The following is a 20,811-nucleotide window of genomic DNA, read 5'->3' on the forward strand; positions in this document are numbered from 1 at the left end:
ATTTTGCCCTTCCTCTGATCCGTCAGAACAATAACCCCCAAAAACGGATCCTGTCTGTGGAGCATCCGCCTTCATTAGGTCAGCATTTGGTCAGTAATCCATCAGTATTGCTATGGCCAAAAAAACAGGAGTGGATCCAAAACAGAGATGACCGAGTCAACCATTCAAGCACTGCTGGGTTGCTGGTGACGACACGACCGCTAGATGACACCGGGAGCTCAGGCATCTTGCTGCGCCCCCTGCTGCCACGGCCCCTTACTCTGCTGCGACCTCTGCCTGCGCCAGAAATATTTAGGCCTCTGCCCCTCCCCTGTGCAGGGCCGGGCACTTCTCATAAAAGCCAAAAACTGCTGTAGAACATATAACTGTGCCGCACAAGGGCAAATAAGATGTAGAAATATTCCCTGTAATAACCCCTGTTAATGCCGGTATCACACAGAACTTGCATCCTAATAAGAATGGTTTGCTGGAATTACAGAGCTGTATACTGGTAATGTGGATCCGCAGTCAGTGCAGCAAGGTGTAATAGGATTGTTCCTATTTCCCAGGCTGTAACCTCCCCGACTGAACCCTGTTCTACAGAAATGCTGTGGAATGATTCCTCCCTGTCCTTTCCCTGAACTTCTATACAGCTGTAAGGGTCAGCCCCTAGAATACTGTTTTTCACAGATATCTGCGATATTGTGCTACATAGACTGTTATGACTTATTTCAGCCACTAGAGGCCACTGTGGCTCTGAGAAAGAGGAATCTGAACTGTTTCTGAGATACACAAGAGGTAGGAGGAGCCAGAAGTTCCCGGGGTTGGAGTCCTGGCTAGAGGTGGGAGGGCCCTGAGAGCTGGGAGAGGATGGCTGCCATGTTAGGAGCCAAGTAAAGGCTAGTGATGGGACATGGAGCCTGACTAATGGAGTCCTGAGAAGCTGGCTGTGCTGGAGACAGGCCAAGATAGACTCTGAACTGAAGTGCTGCAGCTGTGACCCAGAGAGAGAGACTGCACAGTGTGTTCCAGAGGAGTGGGACCGTGTGTCAGAGACCAGTACAAGCTGGATACTTCCTGCCAGAGCTGAAGAAGATCTGCATCTGCTGTAACCAAAGAGAGAAAGACAGACAAGCAAGCGACTGGACCTGGAGCCAGACTGCATCTTATTGGATCCAGGAGAATCTGCAGAACTGTGAGTGGTACCGGTGCCAAGCTGTGATAGGTTATAGAGTCAGGGACTTAGTCAGTGCGCTGTAGAAGCGTCCCCTGGGCAGCAGGGCTAGATAGGAGTATACTAGCTGAGTGTAGCCTGGACTCTGATGTGTTTGCTGCAGAACGCATTTATTCTTACTCGTGTTCATGTAATCTGTGTAAACCTGTTTATACCGTTAATCTGATTTTCCGGCAGTTACATCTGCTTCTTTAATAAAGCCGGTTTTTGCTTCAGTCTCCTTGTCCGCTGTACTGTACTGTACTTGAATCCTGCTTTGCGGTCTCTCCCTCCTCTGACCGCTACACAGCAAAATAAAAGTTTTAAAGTCTTTCCTAGCACTGTCCCTAGCACCTGCTGACGTCTCTCCCTGCACTAAGTACACTGGAAAATGGCAGAATCCAAGATGGCTAGGCTATTTATAGGGCTGTAACATCACAGGGCGGGCTGGCTGGCTGCTGATTGGCTGCATGCATGGTGTGGCAAAACTAACCTCACCACTGGGTTTTGGAGAGGCCTGTTTGCCAGCCTCTTGCCTCAGAATTTTATATCAAGACACGGAGGCTCATATTTGCTTAACTCTTTCTTTACTGAAAATTTAGCAGCAAAGACAATTGAAGAAAAAAAAAACATAAGAGTAACCATGGAAACAATTCCACCCTTTCAGTCCCTATATAAGGAGCATCACTGGCCGGACACCTCCTCTTTCTTTGCTGCTCCAACTCAGATAAGTAGTTAATTTTACATGCTGTTTCACTTGCTTAGGATTGTATCTTTTGTAATTTTCTGGGGGGGAATTTTATTGATATTCCTTATTTGTGCTGTATTTCTGCCCTAGTCCCTTGCTTAGAGGTTTTCTCTCTATCTTTCTAAAGTTTTCCCTCTCTTCTCTTTTGTTCTTTATTTTTTCCCCACCTGCGGGGTTAATCACTTAGCCTTTATATATTTTTCTGTCCGATCGCGCCGTCGGCGCATGGTTAAGTACCCTCTCGTTCCGGTGACCCGATCTCGGTTGCTTTCCCTGAGGGGTCTCTCGGCCATTTTACCTTGCTCCCTTACCCCCCCCTTCCTTCTTCATTACCTTGTCCTAGTTCCCGCTCCGTTTTCCCGGGCTTCTGCGTCTCAGATCTCTTCAGGCGCCGAGATCTCGCGCTACTGAGCGAGATTCTCAGGCGCCATCTTTATTTTCCCCGTCACCTTATTGGAGGCTTCTGGTGAAGGGGAGGAGTCTTGTCTCTGCTCTCTCCTCGCTCTCGCTCCGTCTCTCAGTTCGTTTCTCCGGATCCGATAACACAGTACACAGTAGTTCTTCTGCGCCAGTGTTTTCTATCTGTTGGGGTGACTTACTCCTCCAGGTATTTCTTCCAACATGTCTAACGTCCCTGTGTCCCCGGCCAGCTCTGTTCAGGTGAGACACTCTGGTCATGTTTCACCATCCCCCCCTCATAGGGTTAATGAAGCCTCTGCACAGGAGGTACAGGCTGCTAGCCTACAGCAGTCTATTTCTGAAGCTATAGTAGCTGCTATGGGCTCTGTGTCAGTGTCCTTATCACAGTCTATCTCACAGGCCCTGAGGGCTCAATCTAATACTGACATGCCCCCTCCTGCCTCCAGAACACATGTAAATGTGGGCTCTGTCCCATCCAATGAATGCGCGATCAAGTCGCATAAAAGAGCTAACCCGCGCCCGGCAGAAAGGGTGCGATCATGGAAAACCGCCCGGTCCTTACCGGAGCCGGTTTCTGATTCAGACGCAGAGTCTGTTGAGGAGGCTTATGATGATTACTCCCACCAGTCTGGGGAGGATGATTTGATTGATGTGGCAGTTGATCCTGCTATTGAGGATGACCCGTCTAATGCAACGGGGACCGGTTTAGACCCTCAGGAGTCTGACAAAGACACAATCCTGGATCCCATGGGTGACCCTCTGTTCAATCCTAACCAATTGCACCACCCGAGATCCTCAGAATGGCTTCCCGCCACTCACGTGGCTCAGTATCTGGAAGCAAGTATCCGTACTCCCCTCTCCAAAGAGGCTCGCAGCAAGCTACGGGCGGAATGCCCGCGACCCCTGATTCCCCACAGGATATGTGAAACCCCCAGCGTGGACCCTAAGGTGGTTTAGTTTCTTGCTAAAACGGGGTTCAACCCGCGCAAGGGGTTGGACTCAGCATTGAAAGCTTGCCAAGACAAGCTGCTTGATTTGACCGGGCCACTAGTCTTTGATTTCGCTGAATCTGCTAAAGCAGCGGGCACACAAGTTGACCCTGAGGCCCTCAGTGGTTGGGCCCAAAGGGCTATTTGTATGGCGGGCAATGTGAACACTTCAATTGCCATCGAAAGGAGAAAGGCCATACTAATGAAGATTGAGCCCAAATTGGCCAATTTATCCCTGTCAGAATCTGGTAAAGAGGCGCAAGGCCTCCTCTTTGGAGACCCGTTCATAAAAGAATTGGGGAAGTATGTTGGTGCCTTTACGGCCCTTGATAAGGCGCAAAGCTTCATGCGCCGCGTTTTCCAGACGTGTTTTCCCTCCAGGGCCGGCAATCTTAGGGGCCGACTGTTTGGCCGAACCAATTTCCAGCCCAGAGGCACGGGCCGTGGCTCCTCTAATTACCGCCAGTCGCTGCAGGACTCCAGGTACTAACCTACCTTCTTCCCGTCCCGCGGAGGTCCTTCTCGCTTCAGAGGTTTCCGAGGCGCTCCTGGGTCAAGACGCCCATATGGTAAGTCGTCTTTGTGTGTCGTCTCTGATTTCCCAGCGGGTTGGGGGAAGACTCCGTCTCTTTTCCCATGTGTGGTCAAGGATCACCTCAGACCAGTGGGTTCTCTCTAAGGTCCGGGGCTTTACCATCGAACTGGTATCCACCCCAAAGGACCTTCCCACTATTCTATGGGGTCCGGTTTCAGACCAAACGCTCTTACATTCAGAACTTTCATCCCTTCTATTCAAAGGGGCCATAGAGTTGTCTCCCGATCCTCACTCGGGGGTACTGAGCAGTATCTTCCTGGTACAGAAGAAAGGTGGCCAGTTCCGACCAGTCATAAATCTCAAACATTTGAATGTCTTCGTTCGTTATTTCAAAATGGAGGGCATCTGTAACGAACCGTTTCAGCAGACAAGGGGTTAAAATCCGTTTTAGGCGATAAGCCCCTTTCTGAGAGACAGGCGCAGCTACTGCAGAACACCAAAGTCCCGAACTGGATACAAAGTAGCACTCCAAACTGGAACCTCACGAATAGCTGCTAGCAGACGAACAGGGATCAGCTTACACTTCTGGCAATCGGTCTTCTAACAGCATACAGTGAATCCCCCCAATAACGAGACAAGGCTCCGTGTTGAGGGTCAAGCAGTGGTCTGACTGTACTTCACGTACAGCCTCTTTTATTCATAAACCACAAACATAGTACTGCCCACAGGGGTTTGAAATACAACCAATCAGTAATTTACAACACATACAATGTAACTACAGCAACCAATCGTTCACACCCCCAGAGGACCAGAATGAAGACTGTGACATAGGACAACATATCCCCACAATGCATCATGGTTCCCTCCTCTCTGTCCCGGAGACAACCTGAGGAGCAATCCAATTATCTCTTAGGACAAAGGGAGATCGCCAATACACATGTAGATACAACAGGACAGACATCACCATTTAAACACACAATGGGACAATGGCACAATAGAAACACACCCGCATATTCCTCCCAAGCTGACAAGTTACACTTATTATAAATTGTTACAACTTTGTGAGTTTACATTGGCCATACATATAACTTATATAAATTTAAACAGTATAACTTAGGTTTGTCCCCATCAAAAATACACTTGAATAGGTTCAGGGGTTTAAAAGTTAGTATATGGCCCATAATCCAGGGGCAAGAGGCCAGCAGCCAGTCCTCTCCAAAACCCAGTGGCGAGGTTGGTTTCGCCACAGCATCCATCTTCTGAGAGATATGCTACTTCCAAGAGACTGGTTCGTCAAGTTGGATCTGAAGGATGCGTACCTTACGGTCCCGGTAGCACTTTCGTCTCAAAATCTCCTTCAGTTTTTATGGAACGGCCAGACATGGCTGTTTACTTGCCTGCCATTTGGCCTATCCTCCGCCCCGTGGTGTTTTACAAAACTCATGAAACCGGTAGTGGCTTGGCTCAGAATCCTCCCCTTCTGTTAGATCACTTGGAGATGGCCAAATCCCTTCTTCAGGGGTAAGGTTTTATTCTCAACTTGGAGAAGTCGTGCCTCGTACCAGCCACCACCGTAGAGTTCCTAGGTTTTGCCATAAACTCTTTGGATCAATCTCTCAGTCTCCCCTTAACCAAAGTCAAAACGATCCGCAAGGAGATTCGTCATGCGTTATTGCTCCCACAATTATCTCTCCGACACCTGGCTCGCCTGATCGGTCTTCTCACTTCTTCCATTCAGGCGATATTCCCAGATCCCCTCCATTATCGTGCTCTGCAGAGACTAAAAATTGCTCACCTGAGAGCGGGAGCCTCATACTCAGACACTCTGGTCTTAGATACGGAGACCAGAGACGAATTGGTTTGGTGGATACACAATTTGTCGGTATGGAACGGCAGTGCTATATTCGGCCCGCACCCGGATCTGGTTATCGCGTTCGATGCCAGTCTGATTGGGTGGGGAGCGCACTGTCAGGGAATCTCCATGGGTGGAGCATGGTCTCCAGAAGAATCTCATCTACACATCAATGCCCTCGAGCTTTTAGCGGGTTCTTTCGCGATCCGCAGCTCCGCTCAGGGTTCGGTTCGGGCGTGTATTCGCCTACGTATGGACAATGTCTCTGCTGTCCGGTACGTGAACTGCCTAGGGGGAACTCGGTCCAGGGTTTTGTCTTGTCTAGCCAAAGACTTTTGGGAGTTTTGTCTTTCCAACGGAATTTCGGTGGTGGCGGAATACATTCCAGGCCTCCACAACACGTTAGCCGACTGGAGTTCTCGTTGCATTTCGGACTCCAGCGACTGGAGGTTGGATCCTAGGGTCTTCCGAGATATTTTATCTCTTTGGGGCCCGTGTTGCATCGATTTGTCGCGACACGCCTGAACGCGCAACTACCCAGGTACTTCAGTTGGCGGCCGGACCCGCAAGCGGAGGCCGTAGATGCCTTCCTCCAGAACTGGAGCGACTCTCTCCACTATGCCTTTCCCCCATTCGCACTCATTCCTCGTGTACTCGCTCAGGTTCGTCGCCAACAGGCGCAGTTAGTACTGTTGGTACCCTTCTGGCAAACACAATCGTGGTTTCCACAGTTACTGAATCTTCTCACTGAGGTACCTCGGCTTCTACCGTCTTTTTCATAGCTTTTGCGCGACCCTTATGGTCGCCAACATCCGCTTCTGCTAGACGGATCTCTGCAGCTTCTAGCGTGCCGAGTTTCAGGGGTCCCTGGGACTCCTCGGATTTTTCGGCAGCAACCAGGCAGCTGTTGGAGTCAGCTTGGGCTCCAGGCACTAGAAGAGCCTATCAGTCTGCTTGGGACGTCTGGGTTCGTTGGTGCGATTCACGGGACTTGGATCCCCTGCAAGCCCCTGTAGCCGCTATTCTTCAGTTCCTCACTTCACTCTTTGAGGCGGGTAAGGCTTACCGTACCTTAAACGTGTACCGCTCCGCTATTTCCTCTAGACATTCCGGTTTTGACGGTTGCCCCACCGGCCAGCACCCTTTGGTTTGTAGATTGTTACGTGGGTCTCGCTTGTCGCGCCCTCCTAGACCTCGTTTCTCTACCACTTGGGATGTCGCGAAAGTTCTCCGATTTCTGGAGGGTTGGCCCCTCAATTCTTTGCTGTCTCTTCGGCAACTTCTTTGTTTGGTGTCTTGTAAGCGCGTCTCGGACGTCCGGGCTTTGGACATTGACGCGCGTTATTTTACACCGCAAGGGGTTATGTTCAACATCTCTCGTCGCACGAAAACTGGTATTAAGTCGGTTACTTATCCGTCTTTTCCTTCTTCTCTGCAACTGTGCCCCGTTGCTTGCTTAAGGGAATACGAATCTCGCACCCTATCTTTTCGCTCTGGTGATTCCCCTCAATTGTTCATTTCCTTTCGGCGCCCCTTTGCTCCGGTAACCAGCGTTACGCTTTCCCGGTGGGTTAAGTGGATTCTTTCTCTCTCTGGTATTGACACTTCCATATTCACTGTGCATTCGGTGCGTGGGGCAGCGGCTACCTCAATGTCAGTGGCCGGGGCCCGCTTGGAGGATGTCATGAAGTTGGCAGATTGGTCCCGAGTCTCTACCTTTCGGGAATTCTATTTCAGACCTGATCCTCACATTTTTACCTCTGTCATTGCTCAGCTTTAAACTTGCAAATATGAGCCTCCGTGTCTTGATATAAAATTGAGGATTTTAATAAGTCATGACGTAAAGTCATGATTTTATGAAAGACACGGAGGCGAGTATTTCCCACCCGTTACATTTATTCGCCCTCCCATCTGGTCTGGGGTGTTCTTGTCTCTCATATGTTTAATGTATGATATTATTTATCTGTTGGTTCGTTATGCACGGGGGGTTAGTTAGGCTGTTGTAATTGTCCGAGAAAACAAAACTGTTTTGGGTAATTTACTACCATGATGTGTTGTTTTTTCTCCCTTCCAGGTTGATTTCCCAACTGTCAAAGGATTCTCACCTACCAGAGGTTCCGTTTTGGTTGTTCCGCGGCTGAGGTTCCGGCTGCTGTTGTCCATTTCAGGTTTCGCCGTTTGAAGACCGCAAAGAAAGAGGAAGTGTCCGGCCAGTGATGCTCCTTTATATAGGGACTGAAGGGGTGGAATTGTTTCCATGGTTACTCTTATGTTTTTTTTTTCTTTAATTGTCTTTGCTGCTAAATTTTCAGTAAAGAAAGAGTTAAGCAAATACTCGCCTCCGTGTCTTTCATAAAATCATGACTTTACGTTATGACTTAGTAAAATCCTCAATTATGGCCCATATACTAACTTTGAAGGAGAAGACAGACCGGCCGCACAGCTTAAATCTGTGGAAAGCCATGCTTGCGGCCGGCCAAATGTGACTTCCATAGAATTCGGGAACCCCTGCTAGGATCTGGGTGATTTTTGGATATGTTGTTCACCCAGATCAGGGTTTTAAGGTGGTTTATGTGGGGTTTTGATGTGGTTTCTGTGTTTTGGAAAAAATGTGTGTTTTCTGCCTGTGAGTGATTAAGTTAGCCCATTATGTTTGGTAATTGTATCACAGGCAGAGCCGATTGTGTTTTGGTAATTGTATTTTGTTGATTACGTCACAGACAATGCCAGTGTGTTTGTTGAATGTATAGTTTTTGTGTTTAAACTGTAAAACTGTAAAGGATTGGCTGCTATGTTATGTCCTCAGTTCCCAACCAGGTCCACGGGGGTGGTACCCTTGTTGGAAAATGTGTATATAAGTCAATACTTGTGTGTGCAATATAGAGTTCCTGTTTTACCCTTCATCATGTTGAGGCTGGTGTAACTGATCAACACTGGGGATTTCTATACGCTGTATACTCCCCTGGCTATAATCCCTAGCTCTTGTAAGAGCTGTTCCTGGTTCCTGTGGTGGTTACAGTGTCCTCGGGAAGCACCAGGAGCATCCATCAACGGAGGTACCCAGTCGGGGTGCCAGGAGATCCGTTACACATGGCATTATGGGTGATCCCACCTTCCCAGAATTCCTTGCTCCATGTCCTCACACGTGCAGCAGCCATTTTAGGAAAAATGTGATTCGTTACCATGAAGCGTGAGGAAATTTGGATTCGGTGTCTACTGCAGGTGCGGGTATGAGAGAGGAGTAAGATCTGTGTAGGAGTATTGTAGGCGCTTATGCGCACTCCTGTAAGCTCATGTTCCCCTTATCCCATCAGACCCTCGCGGTGCAGACGTCTGTCCTCGTTCCATACAAAGAGCAACCATGGCGTGCTCCACCCTGTGCTGTATGTGCGGAGGTATGAGGAAGCATCAGTCCTAGGGGAGACGCCATACACATGGAATCAACAGCAGCCATATACACCCCACACACTGCTAAACTGGCTTCATACACTGCCATATACAGTCCACACACTGTCATACAGGCATCATACACTGCCATATACACTCCACACACTGCTATACTGGCTTTATACACTGCCATATACACTCCACACCACTGCTATACTGGCTTCATACACTGCCATATACACTCCACACACTGCTATACTGGCTTTATACACTGCCATATACACTCCACACACTGCTATACTGGCTTCATACACTGCCATATACAGTCCACACACTGCTATACTGGCTTCATATACAGTCCACACACTGCTATACTGGCGTCATACACTGCCATATACACTCCACACACTGCTATACTGGCTTCATACACTGCCATATACAGTCCACACACTGCTATACTGGCTTTATACACTGCCATATACACTCCACACACTGTCATATACAGTCCATACACTACATACACTGCCATATACACTCCACACACTGTCATACAGGCATCATACACTGCCATATACACTCCACACACTGCTATACTGGCTTTATACACTGCCATATACAGTCCATACACTGCCATATACACTACATACAGGCTTCATACACTGCCATATACAGTATATACACTGACATACAGGCTTCATACACTGCCATAAACACTCCACACACTGCTATACTGACTTTTTGCACTGCCATATACACTCCTTACACTGCCATATACACTCCATACACTGCTATACTGGCTTCATACACTGCCATATGCAGTCCATACACTGTCATATACAGTCCATACACTGCCATATTCACTCCACACACTGCCATATACACTCCACACACTGCCATATACAGTCCATACACTGCCATATTCACTCCACACACTGCCATATTCACTCCACACACTGCCATATACACTCCACACACTGCCATATACAGTCCATACACTGCCATTTACACTCCACACACTGCTATACTGGCTTTATACACTGCTATATACACTCCACACACTGATATACTGGCTTCATACACTGCCATATACACTCCACACACTGTCATATACACTACATACAGGCTTCATACACTGCCATATACAGTCCATACACTGCCATATACACTACATACACTGCCATACAGACTCCATATACACTCCATACACTGCAATTCATACTTTATACACTGCCATACGTCCTCCATACACTGCCATACGTCCTCCATACACTGCCGTACGTCCTCCATACACTGCCATACGTCCTCCATACACTGCCGTACAGCCTCCATACACTGCCGTACGTCCTCCATACACTGCCGTACAGCCTCCATACACTGCCGTACGTCCTCCATTCACTGCCGCACGTCCTCCATACACTGCCGTACGTCCTCCATACACTGCCGTACATCCTCCATACACTGCCGCACATTTTAATGCTTTCCTCTGTATTTGCAGTTCGTATATCGGATATATCACTGACGGTGAACACATCGGCACTGGTTTGGCCGGGATTAGACTCGGTGTCTCTGCGCTGTTCGGCCCGCGGTACAAATGTCAGCTACTCCTGGAGCCTGGACGGGGCGGCCCTGCCTGCGGAGCCACATTACGTGCTAAGTGCAGATAGAAGCGTTCTCACCATCAGCCCGGTGTCTTCTAAGGATAATGGATCCTTCACCTGTACAGCCGCGAACAGTATAAACAACCTGACCAGCCCCGAAGTCCTCCTCCACCTCGGCTGTGAGTAACCCCGACCACGACTCCTCATTACATGTCCTCATATGTCCTGCTTCTCAGGGACTTACCTCACACCACCTCATCTTCTGAGGGGAAGGTGAGTGTAGGCTTCCTGCGGCTCTTCTCCTGTACAGTACATATGTACATGTGCAAAAAATGTCCTGTGTGAACACGATGCTAAAGCCATTCTGCAGATCAGCGATACAGCGGCCGTGGTCTGCTCGGGGGTAGGGATGAGCGAACCTGGATTGTTAGGCCCCTTCACACGGGCGAGTTTTCCGCGCGGGTGCAATGCGGGAGGTGAACGCATTGCACCCGCACTGAATCCGGACCCATTCATTTCTATGGGGCTGTGCACATGAGCAGTGATTTTCACGCATCACTTGTGCGTTGCATGAAAATTGCAGCAAGCTCTTCATTGTGCGTTTTTCACATAGAAGTGAATGGGGCTGCGTAAAAAAACGCAAGCACCTGCAAGCAAGTGCGGATGCGGTGCGATTTTCACGCATGGTTGCTAGTAGAGTTGAGCGAACACCTGGATGTTCGGGTTCGTGAAGTTCGACTGAACTTCCCGGAAATGTTCGGGTTCGGGATCCGAACCCGACCCGAACTTCGTCCCGAACCCGAACCCCATTGAAGTCAATGGGGACCTGAACTTTTCGGCACTAAAAAGGCTGTAAAACAGCCCAGGAAAGAGCTAGAGGGCTGCAAAAGGCAGCAACATGTAGGTAAATCCCCTGCAAACAAATGTGAATAGGGAAATGAATAAAAATAAAAATAAAATAAATAAAAATTAACCAATATCAATTGGACAGAGGTCCCATAGCAGAGAATCTGGCTTCACGTCAGCAGAGAATCAGTCTTCATGTCATAGCAAAGAATCAGGCTTCACGTCACCCACCACTGTAACAGTCCATTGTCAGATATTTAGGCCCCGGAACCCAGGCAGAGGAGAGAGGTCCCGTAACAGAGAATCTGGCTTCATGTCATAGCAGAGAATTGCATGATTTTCCTATTTTATCACGTAATGTCATGATTTTATTAAAGACACGGAGGCGAGTATTGCATAACTCTTTCTTTACTAAATTCCTCAGCAGCAAAGAATTAACATAAAAAATGAAGGACAAACCCCCAAATAACCCCTCCCATAAACCAGTCCATAAATAGGTCTTCCCTCTACATATCTTCCTCTTTCTTTGATGTGACTAGCCGATCCATACACGAAACCGAACCAATACTCTTCCAACCGAACTCTAACTGGGATCCGTGGAACTAGAACCTGAACACCAGAACTCAACCGGAACAGCGGTCAACCAGAACTAAGAATTTCTTGGAACCATCACGTGGTGAAAACCAGAAGTCAGCCTAAGGAGACAACAGAAATAGAAGAAGGTAATACATAGAATCTGGAATCGTATCCAATCATGTGGCGATAAAAAATCTATATAAAATATAAATATAATATACATCAAATATAAAACATAAATATAATACGGTAATATGAACATCAGAACCTAAAATATAAGAGGGGGGGAAAGTAGGGTGGGCAATACTCGCCTCCGTGTCTTTAATAAAATCATGACTTTACGTCATAAAATAGGAAAATCATGCAATTTTATAACAAGACACGGAGGCTTCGTATTGCAAGTTTAAAGTGATGACATTACAGTAGAAAAAGCATGAGGAGGTGGTCTGAAGTAAAACTCCCTAAACGTAGAAGCCCTAGACCAATCCGCCAACCGTAGGACATCCTCTAAACGGGCTCCGGCAACAGTCATGGAGGTAGCAGAGGCTCCTCTAATCGAATGAGCCGTGAAAATAGACGTATCAACTCCGGCCTGAGAGAAAATCCACTTAACCCAACGGGAAAGGGTCACACTAGTGACCAGAAGAAAAGGTCTGCGGAAAGAAATGAATAGTTGCGGAGAAATGGATTACGTAAGGAAGACGTGCGTCCTAAATATTCCTGCAAACATTGCATCGGACAAAGGGAAACGTTATCCGGAAAGGCCGGATAGGAAACCGACCGGATATTAGTTTTGGTGCGGCGAGATATGTTAAAGGAAACCCCGCTAGGAGTAAAAGATAAGGCATCAAAATCCAAGGCTCGCACGTCCGAGACCCTTTTGCAGGAAATTAAGCACAGAAGGGTGACCAGCTTTGCCGAAATTTGGCGAAGGGTTAAATCCGAATTGAGGGGCCAGGCCGCGAAAAAACGAAGGACCAGCATAACATCCCAGGAGTTAGTGAAACGTGGTCTGGGTGGACGAGATAAGCGAGATCCTTTAAGAAGTCGACACACCAAGGGATGCTGACCCGCAGGGCAGCCCGCAAAACCCTGGTGGCGAGAAGAGATGGCAAAGCGGAAGAGGTTAATGGACCTATAGGCTTTACCTTCATCAAAAAGAGACGACAGGAAATCGAGCATGTCCGTCACAGGTGCTGAAATGGGATCCAAACTCCGCCCCACGCACCAACCAGACCAGCGACTCCAGGCTGATTGATAAGCCCGTCTGGTGCCGGGAGCCCATGCGCTCTCCAAAAGGATACGAGTTGTTCTCGATAAGCCCGAGACATTCCACTGTTCCCTGAAACTCTGCACGTGAGGAGAGTGAGAGAGCTGTCTGTCACAAGCGGATGACGTTGATCCAGGGGTCCGCTAAGGAGATCCGGCAATGATGGGAGAAGTCGGGGGTCTTCCACTAGAAGTTCCAGGAGTTGAGGAAACCACGATTGGGCTTGCCAAAAGGGCACCACCAGCACCAAGTCCGCCTGATGACGACGAACTTGTGACAGCACCCGTGGAATGAGAGCAAACGGAGGAAAAGCGTAAGCTCGATGATCTGACCAATCCTGAAGAAGGGCATCCACAGCTTCCGACAGAGGGTCTGGTCTCCAACTGTAGAAGCGCGGTAGCTGAGCGTTCCACCGAGAAGCAAAAAGATCTATAGATAGGGGTCCCCAAATCGACATGATGGAGGAGAATACCGCTGGATCTAATCTCCAGTCGCTGAAATCCGATGAGTGGCAAGAGCTCCAGTCCGCGAAGGTATTGCTGAGTCCTGGAATATAATCCGCGATTACCGTGAAGCCCTTGTCGAGGAAAAAGGTCCAAAACTCCTTTGCTAAATGGGTCAGGATTGAAGAATGGGTGCCCCCCATGGCATTGACATAACGTACCGCAGACACATTGTCCATCCTGAGCCTGATGCACGCCGATATCCTGTCGTTGGTGAAGCTGCGTATGGCAAAGGAACCTGCCAATAGCTCCAGAGCGTTTATATGAAGGTGAGTTTCGTTGCCTGACCAGGGACCTCCGGTGGAGACCCCATTGCAGTATGCACCCCAGCTGAGAAGACTGGCATCTGATTCCACAATTAGGTCGGGTTGGGGTCCCACGATGGCCTTGCCATTCCACGCGTCTAGGTTGGATATCCACCACGCAAGTTCGTCCCTCGTTTCACGATCCAGAGTCACCAGATCCGCATAGGAAGCCCCCGCTTGTAAGTGGGCGATCTTGAGCCGTTGTAACGCTCGGTAGTGAAGAGGAGTCGGGAAAATCGCCTGGATGGAGGAGGAGAGGAGACCGATAATGTGAGCTAAGTGACGAAGCGACAACTGAGGAAGTCTCAGAGCGTGACGAAGTTACTTCCGTATGGACTTGACCTTGGTTCTCGGCAGGAAAAGGGATAGCTCGCTGGAGTTCACGACAAAACCCAGAAACTCTATCGACCTGGAAGGCTGCAGACAGGATTTCTCGGTGCATCCAAGCCCAGATGTCCGGACCCTACAAGAACAGATAAAATATGTGACCACTGATGAAGGTCTGTCACGACCGAAACGTCTGGTCTCAAATCCACTGTTTGTACCAAGGATCTAAAATTGGGCTGTTTTGGATGAATCACTGCTAAATGCTTGACAAAATGAAAAAATAAAAAAGTTTTACACGCAATAATCCAGTATCTGAGTGCCGCAATTTTCATCTCAGGATTTCTCGGTGTTGATGACAAAACCAAGATCTGTAATGAGGGACATCGCAGAGTGCAGATGAGAAAGGAGCTCTGATGGGGATTGAGCCATGAAGAGGATGTCGTCCAGATATATCACAAGATGAATACCCTGACTGCGAAGCCAAGCCACTACCGGTCTCATTAACTTGGTAAAACACCAAGGGGCTGACGAGAGGCCAAACGGTAGGCACGTGAATTGCCAGAGAAGGTTGTGCCAGCGAAATTGAAGGAGTAGTCTGGACTGGGGGGAAACAGGCACCGTCAGGTAGGCATCCTTCAGATCTAACTTCGCCATCCAGTCACCTGGAAGAAGAAGGTCCCTGAGTAGATGAATCCCTTCCATTTTGAAATGGCGGTAACATACAAACCTGTTCAGACTCCGTAAATTTATTACTTGACAGAATTGGCCTCCCTTCTTTTCTACTAAAAAGATAGTGCTGATTATTCCGACCGTATGGGGGGGAGCCCCCTCTATTGCTCCTTTGACCATAAGGGAATGGAGTTCTAGGTCCATGAGAGACCGAGCCGATTCGGCTAAGACCAGCGGATGAGGTTCCGGAAGTGACAACTGAGCAACTACCAGATCTATCTAGAACCCTTGAACCGTGGCCAGCACCCACGGATCGGAGGTGACACGGCTCCAAGCGGGTAAAAAATGTCGGAGTCTGCCCCCGATACAATGGCTGGAAGAAAACCATAGATTTTGAGGACTTACCGAGTGGACGTCTTGAACCAACAGAGCCTTTGAATCCTCTGGGACGGTACGATTGACCCCTGGAAGGGAAGAAGGAGGACTATTGTCTCTGGTCCTGGAACGAAGCACGTTGATGATAGGGGCCTCGAGCGTTTCCACGCGTCTGGAAGTGGACACGGCCGGACAGTCGGCCCCTGAAGCTGCCGGCCCTGCTAGAGACACGCCCATGAAAAACCCTGCTCATGGAGCTTTGCGCTTTATCAAGGGCAGTAAACGCTCCCACAAACTTTCCTAAATCTTTGATGAAGCTATCCCAAAGAGGAGCCCCTGAGCCTCCTTGCCCGTCTCAGTCAGTGCCATATTGGACAATTTGGGCTCAATCTTCATAAGAAGAGCTTTTCTCCGTTCAATGGAGAGAGAGGAATTAACATTCCCAATCAAACAAATGGCGCGCTGCGCCCAGCCACTTGGTTCTTCTGGGTCTATGGCCATACCCTCAGATCTGGCAGTTTCAGCCATTTCAAATATTTTTGTCAGGGTCCCTAGACTGTCTAGGAGCTTGTCCTGACAAGCTCGGAGAGCGGAATCAAGGCCTTTGCAGGGATTAAAGCCCGATTTTGAAAGGAATTGGATCATTTTGGGATCCACATTTGTTGTTTCGCACACCTTATTTGGTATTAGGGGACGGGGGCATTCTGCCTTTAACTTATTCCGGGTCTCCTTGGAGAGCGGCTTTCTCACCCTATTCTCCAAATAGTGGGTGACGTGAGGGATGGGTAACCATTCAGCCGACCTAGGATGGTGAAGGCTGTCGGGGTCAAACAGGGGAACACCCTGCGGATCAACAAGGGAGTCAGGACCCGAGGTACCAGCTTCTGGACCTGCGCCAGAAGGGGGTGGGAGAGGGGGGGAGAAACAAGAAAACTCGTCAGCCACCCAGACCCCCTCAAGGTCCATATCAGAGGAATAATGATCCTCACTCAAAACCTCCTCATTAGACTCAATATCAGAGTCAGAACTAGACTCGGGACGAGCCCGAGCGGACTTCCAGAGGCACGCTTTTTCCGCCTGGCGCAGGCAGGCTCTCTTACGTGACCTTGGCACGTTGTCTTTTGATGGAACTAAGCCATCTACATCATCAATTCTGGAGGTAACAGGAGCCGGGTAAACAGTGGGGGTGGCGACTGGGTTTTGCGCTCTAAGCGCTTGAGAAACTGATTGTGAGATAATAGTGGACATATTACCCATGGCGTTGGCAATAGCTGAAGAAATGGATTGTTGTAAATCCAGTACATGGGATCCAGCTTGCCTGAGGTTAGAACCAGCAGGGGGCGCAATGGAGCTGGTGGTAGGATTCACCAGAGACAAGGGGGTGTCACTGGGCAGAGACATGATAAGGAGTTAGTCACTCCTGGAGAAGAACAGACAAACAAGACAATAACAGCCGACTCAGAGAGCAGGACAATCGCAGGTGCCGATGCGGACGTGCAGGGACGGCGAACCGGAAACAGAAACAGAGGGTGGAGGTGGAGGAAGGAAACGCCCCCTACACCTCAGGTGTAATAAGATGGCCAAGAATCTCGGGCTCGGCGCGCCCCGCCCCTCAAAAGTGAATGTCGCCGAAATCCTGGATATCACGAGATTTCGGACGGCAAGAAGCGCGAACGCTGAAAGGCAAGAAGCGTGAACGCCGAACAGATAGAAGGAGCAATGGCGACGGAAATAAGGCAAGGACAGATGATAGAGACAAGCGGAATTGAACAGAAGAGATGCGCTCAACCAGGAAGGACAATTTGACCTAGGCAAAAGAAAATGATAAAAAACAAAAAACAGGATATAATATACACTGTATAATTAAGACCAAAGGTAAAAGACCAAGGGAATTATATCAAAAGCCCTAAGATCTAAAACCCTCTAATCTTAATACAATAAAATAATAATATCACAATTCAAATAAGAGGCACTTATCTGCTGGGGAGCAGCAAAGAAAGAGGAAGATATGTAGAGGGAAGACCTATTTATGGACTGGTTTATGGGAGGGGTTATTTGGGGGTTTGTCCTTCATTTTTTATGTTAATTCTTTGCTGCTGAGGAATTTAGTAAAGAAAGAGTTATGCAATACGAAGCCTCCGTGTCTTGTTATAAAATCAGGCTTCACGTCACCCACCACTGGAACAGGCCACTGTCAGATATTTTTAGGCCCCGACACCCAGACAGAGGAGAGAGGTCCCATAACAGAGATTCAGGTTTCATGTCATAGCAGAGAATCAGGCTTGACGTCACCCACCACTGGAACAGGCCACTGTCACATATTTAGGCCCAGGCACCCAGGCAGAGGAGAGAGGTCCCGTAACAGAGAATCTGGCCTTATGTCAGCGCAGAATCTGTATTCATGTCATAGCAGAGAATCAGGCTTCACGTCACCCACCACTGGAACAGGCCACTGTCACACATTTAGGCCCCGGCACCCAGACAGAGGAGAGAGGTCCCGTAACAGAGAATCTGGCTTCATGTCAGCACAGAATCAGTCTTCATGTCATAGCAGAGAATCAGGCTTCATGTCACCCACCACTGGAACAGGCCACTGTCACATATTTAGGCCCAGGCACCCAGGCAGAGGAGAGAGGTCCCGTAACAGAGAATCTGGCCTTATGTCAGCGCAGAATCTGTATTCATGTCATAGCAGAGAATCAGGCTTCACGTCACCCACCACTGGAACAGGCCACTGTCACACATTTAGGCCCCGGCACCCAGACAGAGGAGAGCGGTCCCGTAACAGAGAATCTGGCTTCATGTCAGCACAGAATCAGTCTTCATGTCATAGCAGAGAATCAGGCTTCACGTCACCCACCACTGGAACAGGCCACTGTCACATATTTAGGCCCAGGCACCCAGGCAGAGGAGAGAGGTCCCGTAACAGAGAATCTGGCCTTATGTCAGCGCAGAATCAGTCTTCATGTCATAGCAGAGGATCAGGCTTCACGTCACCCACCACTGGAACAGGCCACTGTCACACATTTAGGCCCAGGCACCCAGACAGAGGAGAGAGGTCCCGTAACAGAGAATCTGGCCTTATGTCAGCGCAGAATCTGTCTTCATGTCATAGCAGAGAATCAGGCTTCACGTCACCCACCACTGGAACAGGCCACTCTCACATATTTAGGCCCAGGCACCCAGGCAGAGGAGAGAGGTCCCGTAACAGAGAATCTGGCTTCATGTCAGCACAGAATCAGTCTTCATGTCATAGCAGAGAATCAGGCTTCACGTCACCCACCACTGGAACAGGCCACTGTCACATATTTAGGCCCAGGCACCCAGGCAGAGGGGAGAGGTCCCGTAACAGAGATTCAGGCTTCATGTCAGCAGAGAATCAGTCTTCATGTCATAGCAGAGAATCAGGCTTCATGTCACCCACCACTGGAACAGGCCACTGTCAGATATTTTTAGGCCCCGACACCAAGACAGAGGAGAGGTTCATTCAACTTTGGGTTGCCCCGCAATATAATGGTAAAATGAAAATAAAAATAGGATTGAATGAGGAAGTGCCCTGGAGTAGAATAATATATTGTTAAGGGGAGGTAGTTAATGTCTAATCTGCACAAGGGATGGACAGGTCCTGTGGGATCCATGCCTGGTACATTTTTATGAACGTCAGCTTGTCCACATTGGCTGTAGACAGGCGGCTGCGTTTGTCTGTAATGACGCCCCCTGCTGTGCTGAATACACGTTCAGACAAAACGCTGGCCGCCGGGCAGGCCAGCACCTCCAAGGCATAAAAGGCTAGCTCTGGCCACGTGGACAATTTGGAGACCCAGAAGTTGAATGGGGCCGAACCATCAGTCAGTACGTGGAGGGGTGTGCACAGGTACTGTTCCACCATGTTAGTGAAATGTTGCCTCCTGCTAACACGTTCCGTATCAGGTGGTGGTGCAGTTAGCTGTGGCGTGGTGACAAAACTTTTCCACATCTCTGCTATGCTAACCCTGCCCTCAGAGGAGCTGGCCGTGACACAGCTGCGTTGGCGACCTCTTGCTCCTCCTCTGCCTTCGCCTTGGGCTTCCACTGGTTCCCCTGTGACATTTGGGAATGGTTTCAGTAGCGCGTCTACCAACGTGCGCTTGTACTCACGCATCTTACTATCACGCTCCAATGCAAGTAAGTGGGGCTGATCCGCAGTGCGACTGACCCGTGCGTGCTGCAGCTGAAACTCCACTATGGCCTGCTGCTGCTCGCACAGTCTGTCCAGCATGTGCAAGGTGGAGTTCCACCTGGTGGGCACGTCGCATATGAGGCGGTGAGCGGGAAGGCCGAAGTTACGCTGTAGCGCAGACAGGCGAGCAGCAACAGGATGTGAACGCCGGAAGCGCGAACAGACGGCCCGCACTTTATGCTGCAGCTCTGACATGTCGGGGTAGTTGTGAATGAACTTCTGCACCACCGAAATCAGCACATGCGCCAGGCAAGTCCCAGAGCTGCAACGAGATTTCGCCCATTATCGCACACCACCAGGCCGGGCTTGAGGCTCACCGGCAGTAACCACTCGTCGGTCTGTTGTTCTATACCCCGCCACAACTCCTGTGCGGTGTGGGGCCTGGCCCCCAAACATATGAGTTTCAGAATGGCCTGCTGACGTTTACCCCGGGCTGTGCTGAAGTTGGTGGTGAAGGTGTGTGGCTGACTGGATGAACAGGTGGAAGAAGAGGAGGAGGAAGCTGCGTAGGAGGAGGAGGAGACAGGAGGCAAAGAATGTTGCCCTGCGATCCTTGGCGGCGGAAGGACGTCCACCAAACAGCTCTCTGCCTGGGGCCCAGCCGCCACTACATTTACCCAGTGTGCAGTTAGGGAAATATAGCGTCCCTGGCCGTGCTTACTGGTCCACGTATCTGTGGTTAGGTGGACCTTGCCACAGATGGCGTTGCGCAGTGCACACTTGTTTTTATCGGACACTTGTTTGTGCAGGGAAGGCACGGCTCTCTTGGAGAAGTAGTGCCGGCTGGGAACAACATACTGTGGGATAGCAAGCGACATGAGCTGTTTGAAGCTGTCTGTGTCCACCAGCCTGAATGACAGCATTTCATAGGCCAGTAGTTTAGAAATGCTGGCATTCAGGGCCAGGGATCGAGGGTGGCTAGGTGGGACTTTACGCTTTCTCTCAAATGTTTGTGAGATGGAGAGCTGAACGCTACCGTGTGACATGGTGGAGATGCTTG

The 20,811-nt window shown here is 49.4% G+C and overlaps 1 protein-coding gene across 1 annotated transcript in view; it reads left to right on the forward strand.

The window, feature by feature from the left end:
* The first annotated feature begins 10,415 nt into the window (after positions 1-10,415).
* The window catches only part of LOC120986771 (carcinoembryonic antigen-related cell adhesion molecule 1-like), an 84,188-nt gene continuing 73,792 nt past the window's right edge, over positions 10,416-20,811 (forward strand). The window contains exon 1 of the mRNA XM_040415478.1: positions 10,416-10,900. Coding sequence (XP_040271412.1) covers positions 10,597-10,900 — 304 coding nt within the window. The 5' untranslated portion in view covers positions 10,416-10,596. The remainder of the gene's footprint in view (positions 10,901-20,811) is intronic.

This window comes from Bufo bufo, chromosome 1, assembly GCF_905171765.1.
Source record: "Bufo bufo chromosome 1, aBufBuf1.1, whole genome shotgun sequence".
Classification (NCBI taxonomy): Eukaryota; Metazoa; Chordata; class Amphibia; order Anura; family Bufonidae; genus Bufo; species Bufo bufo.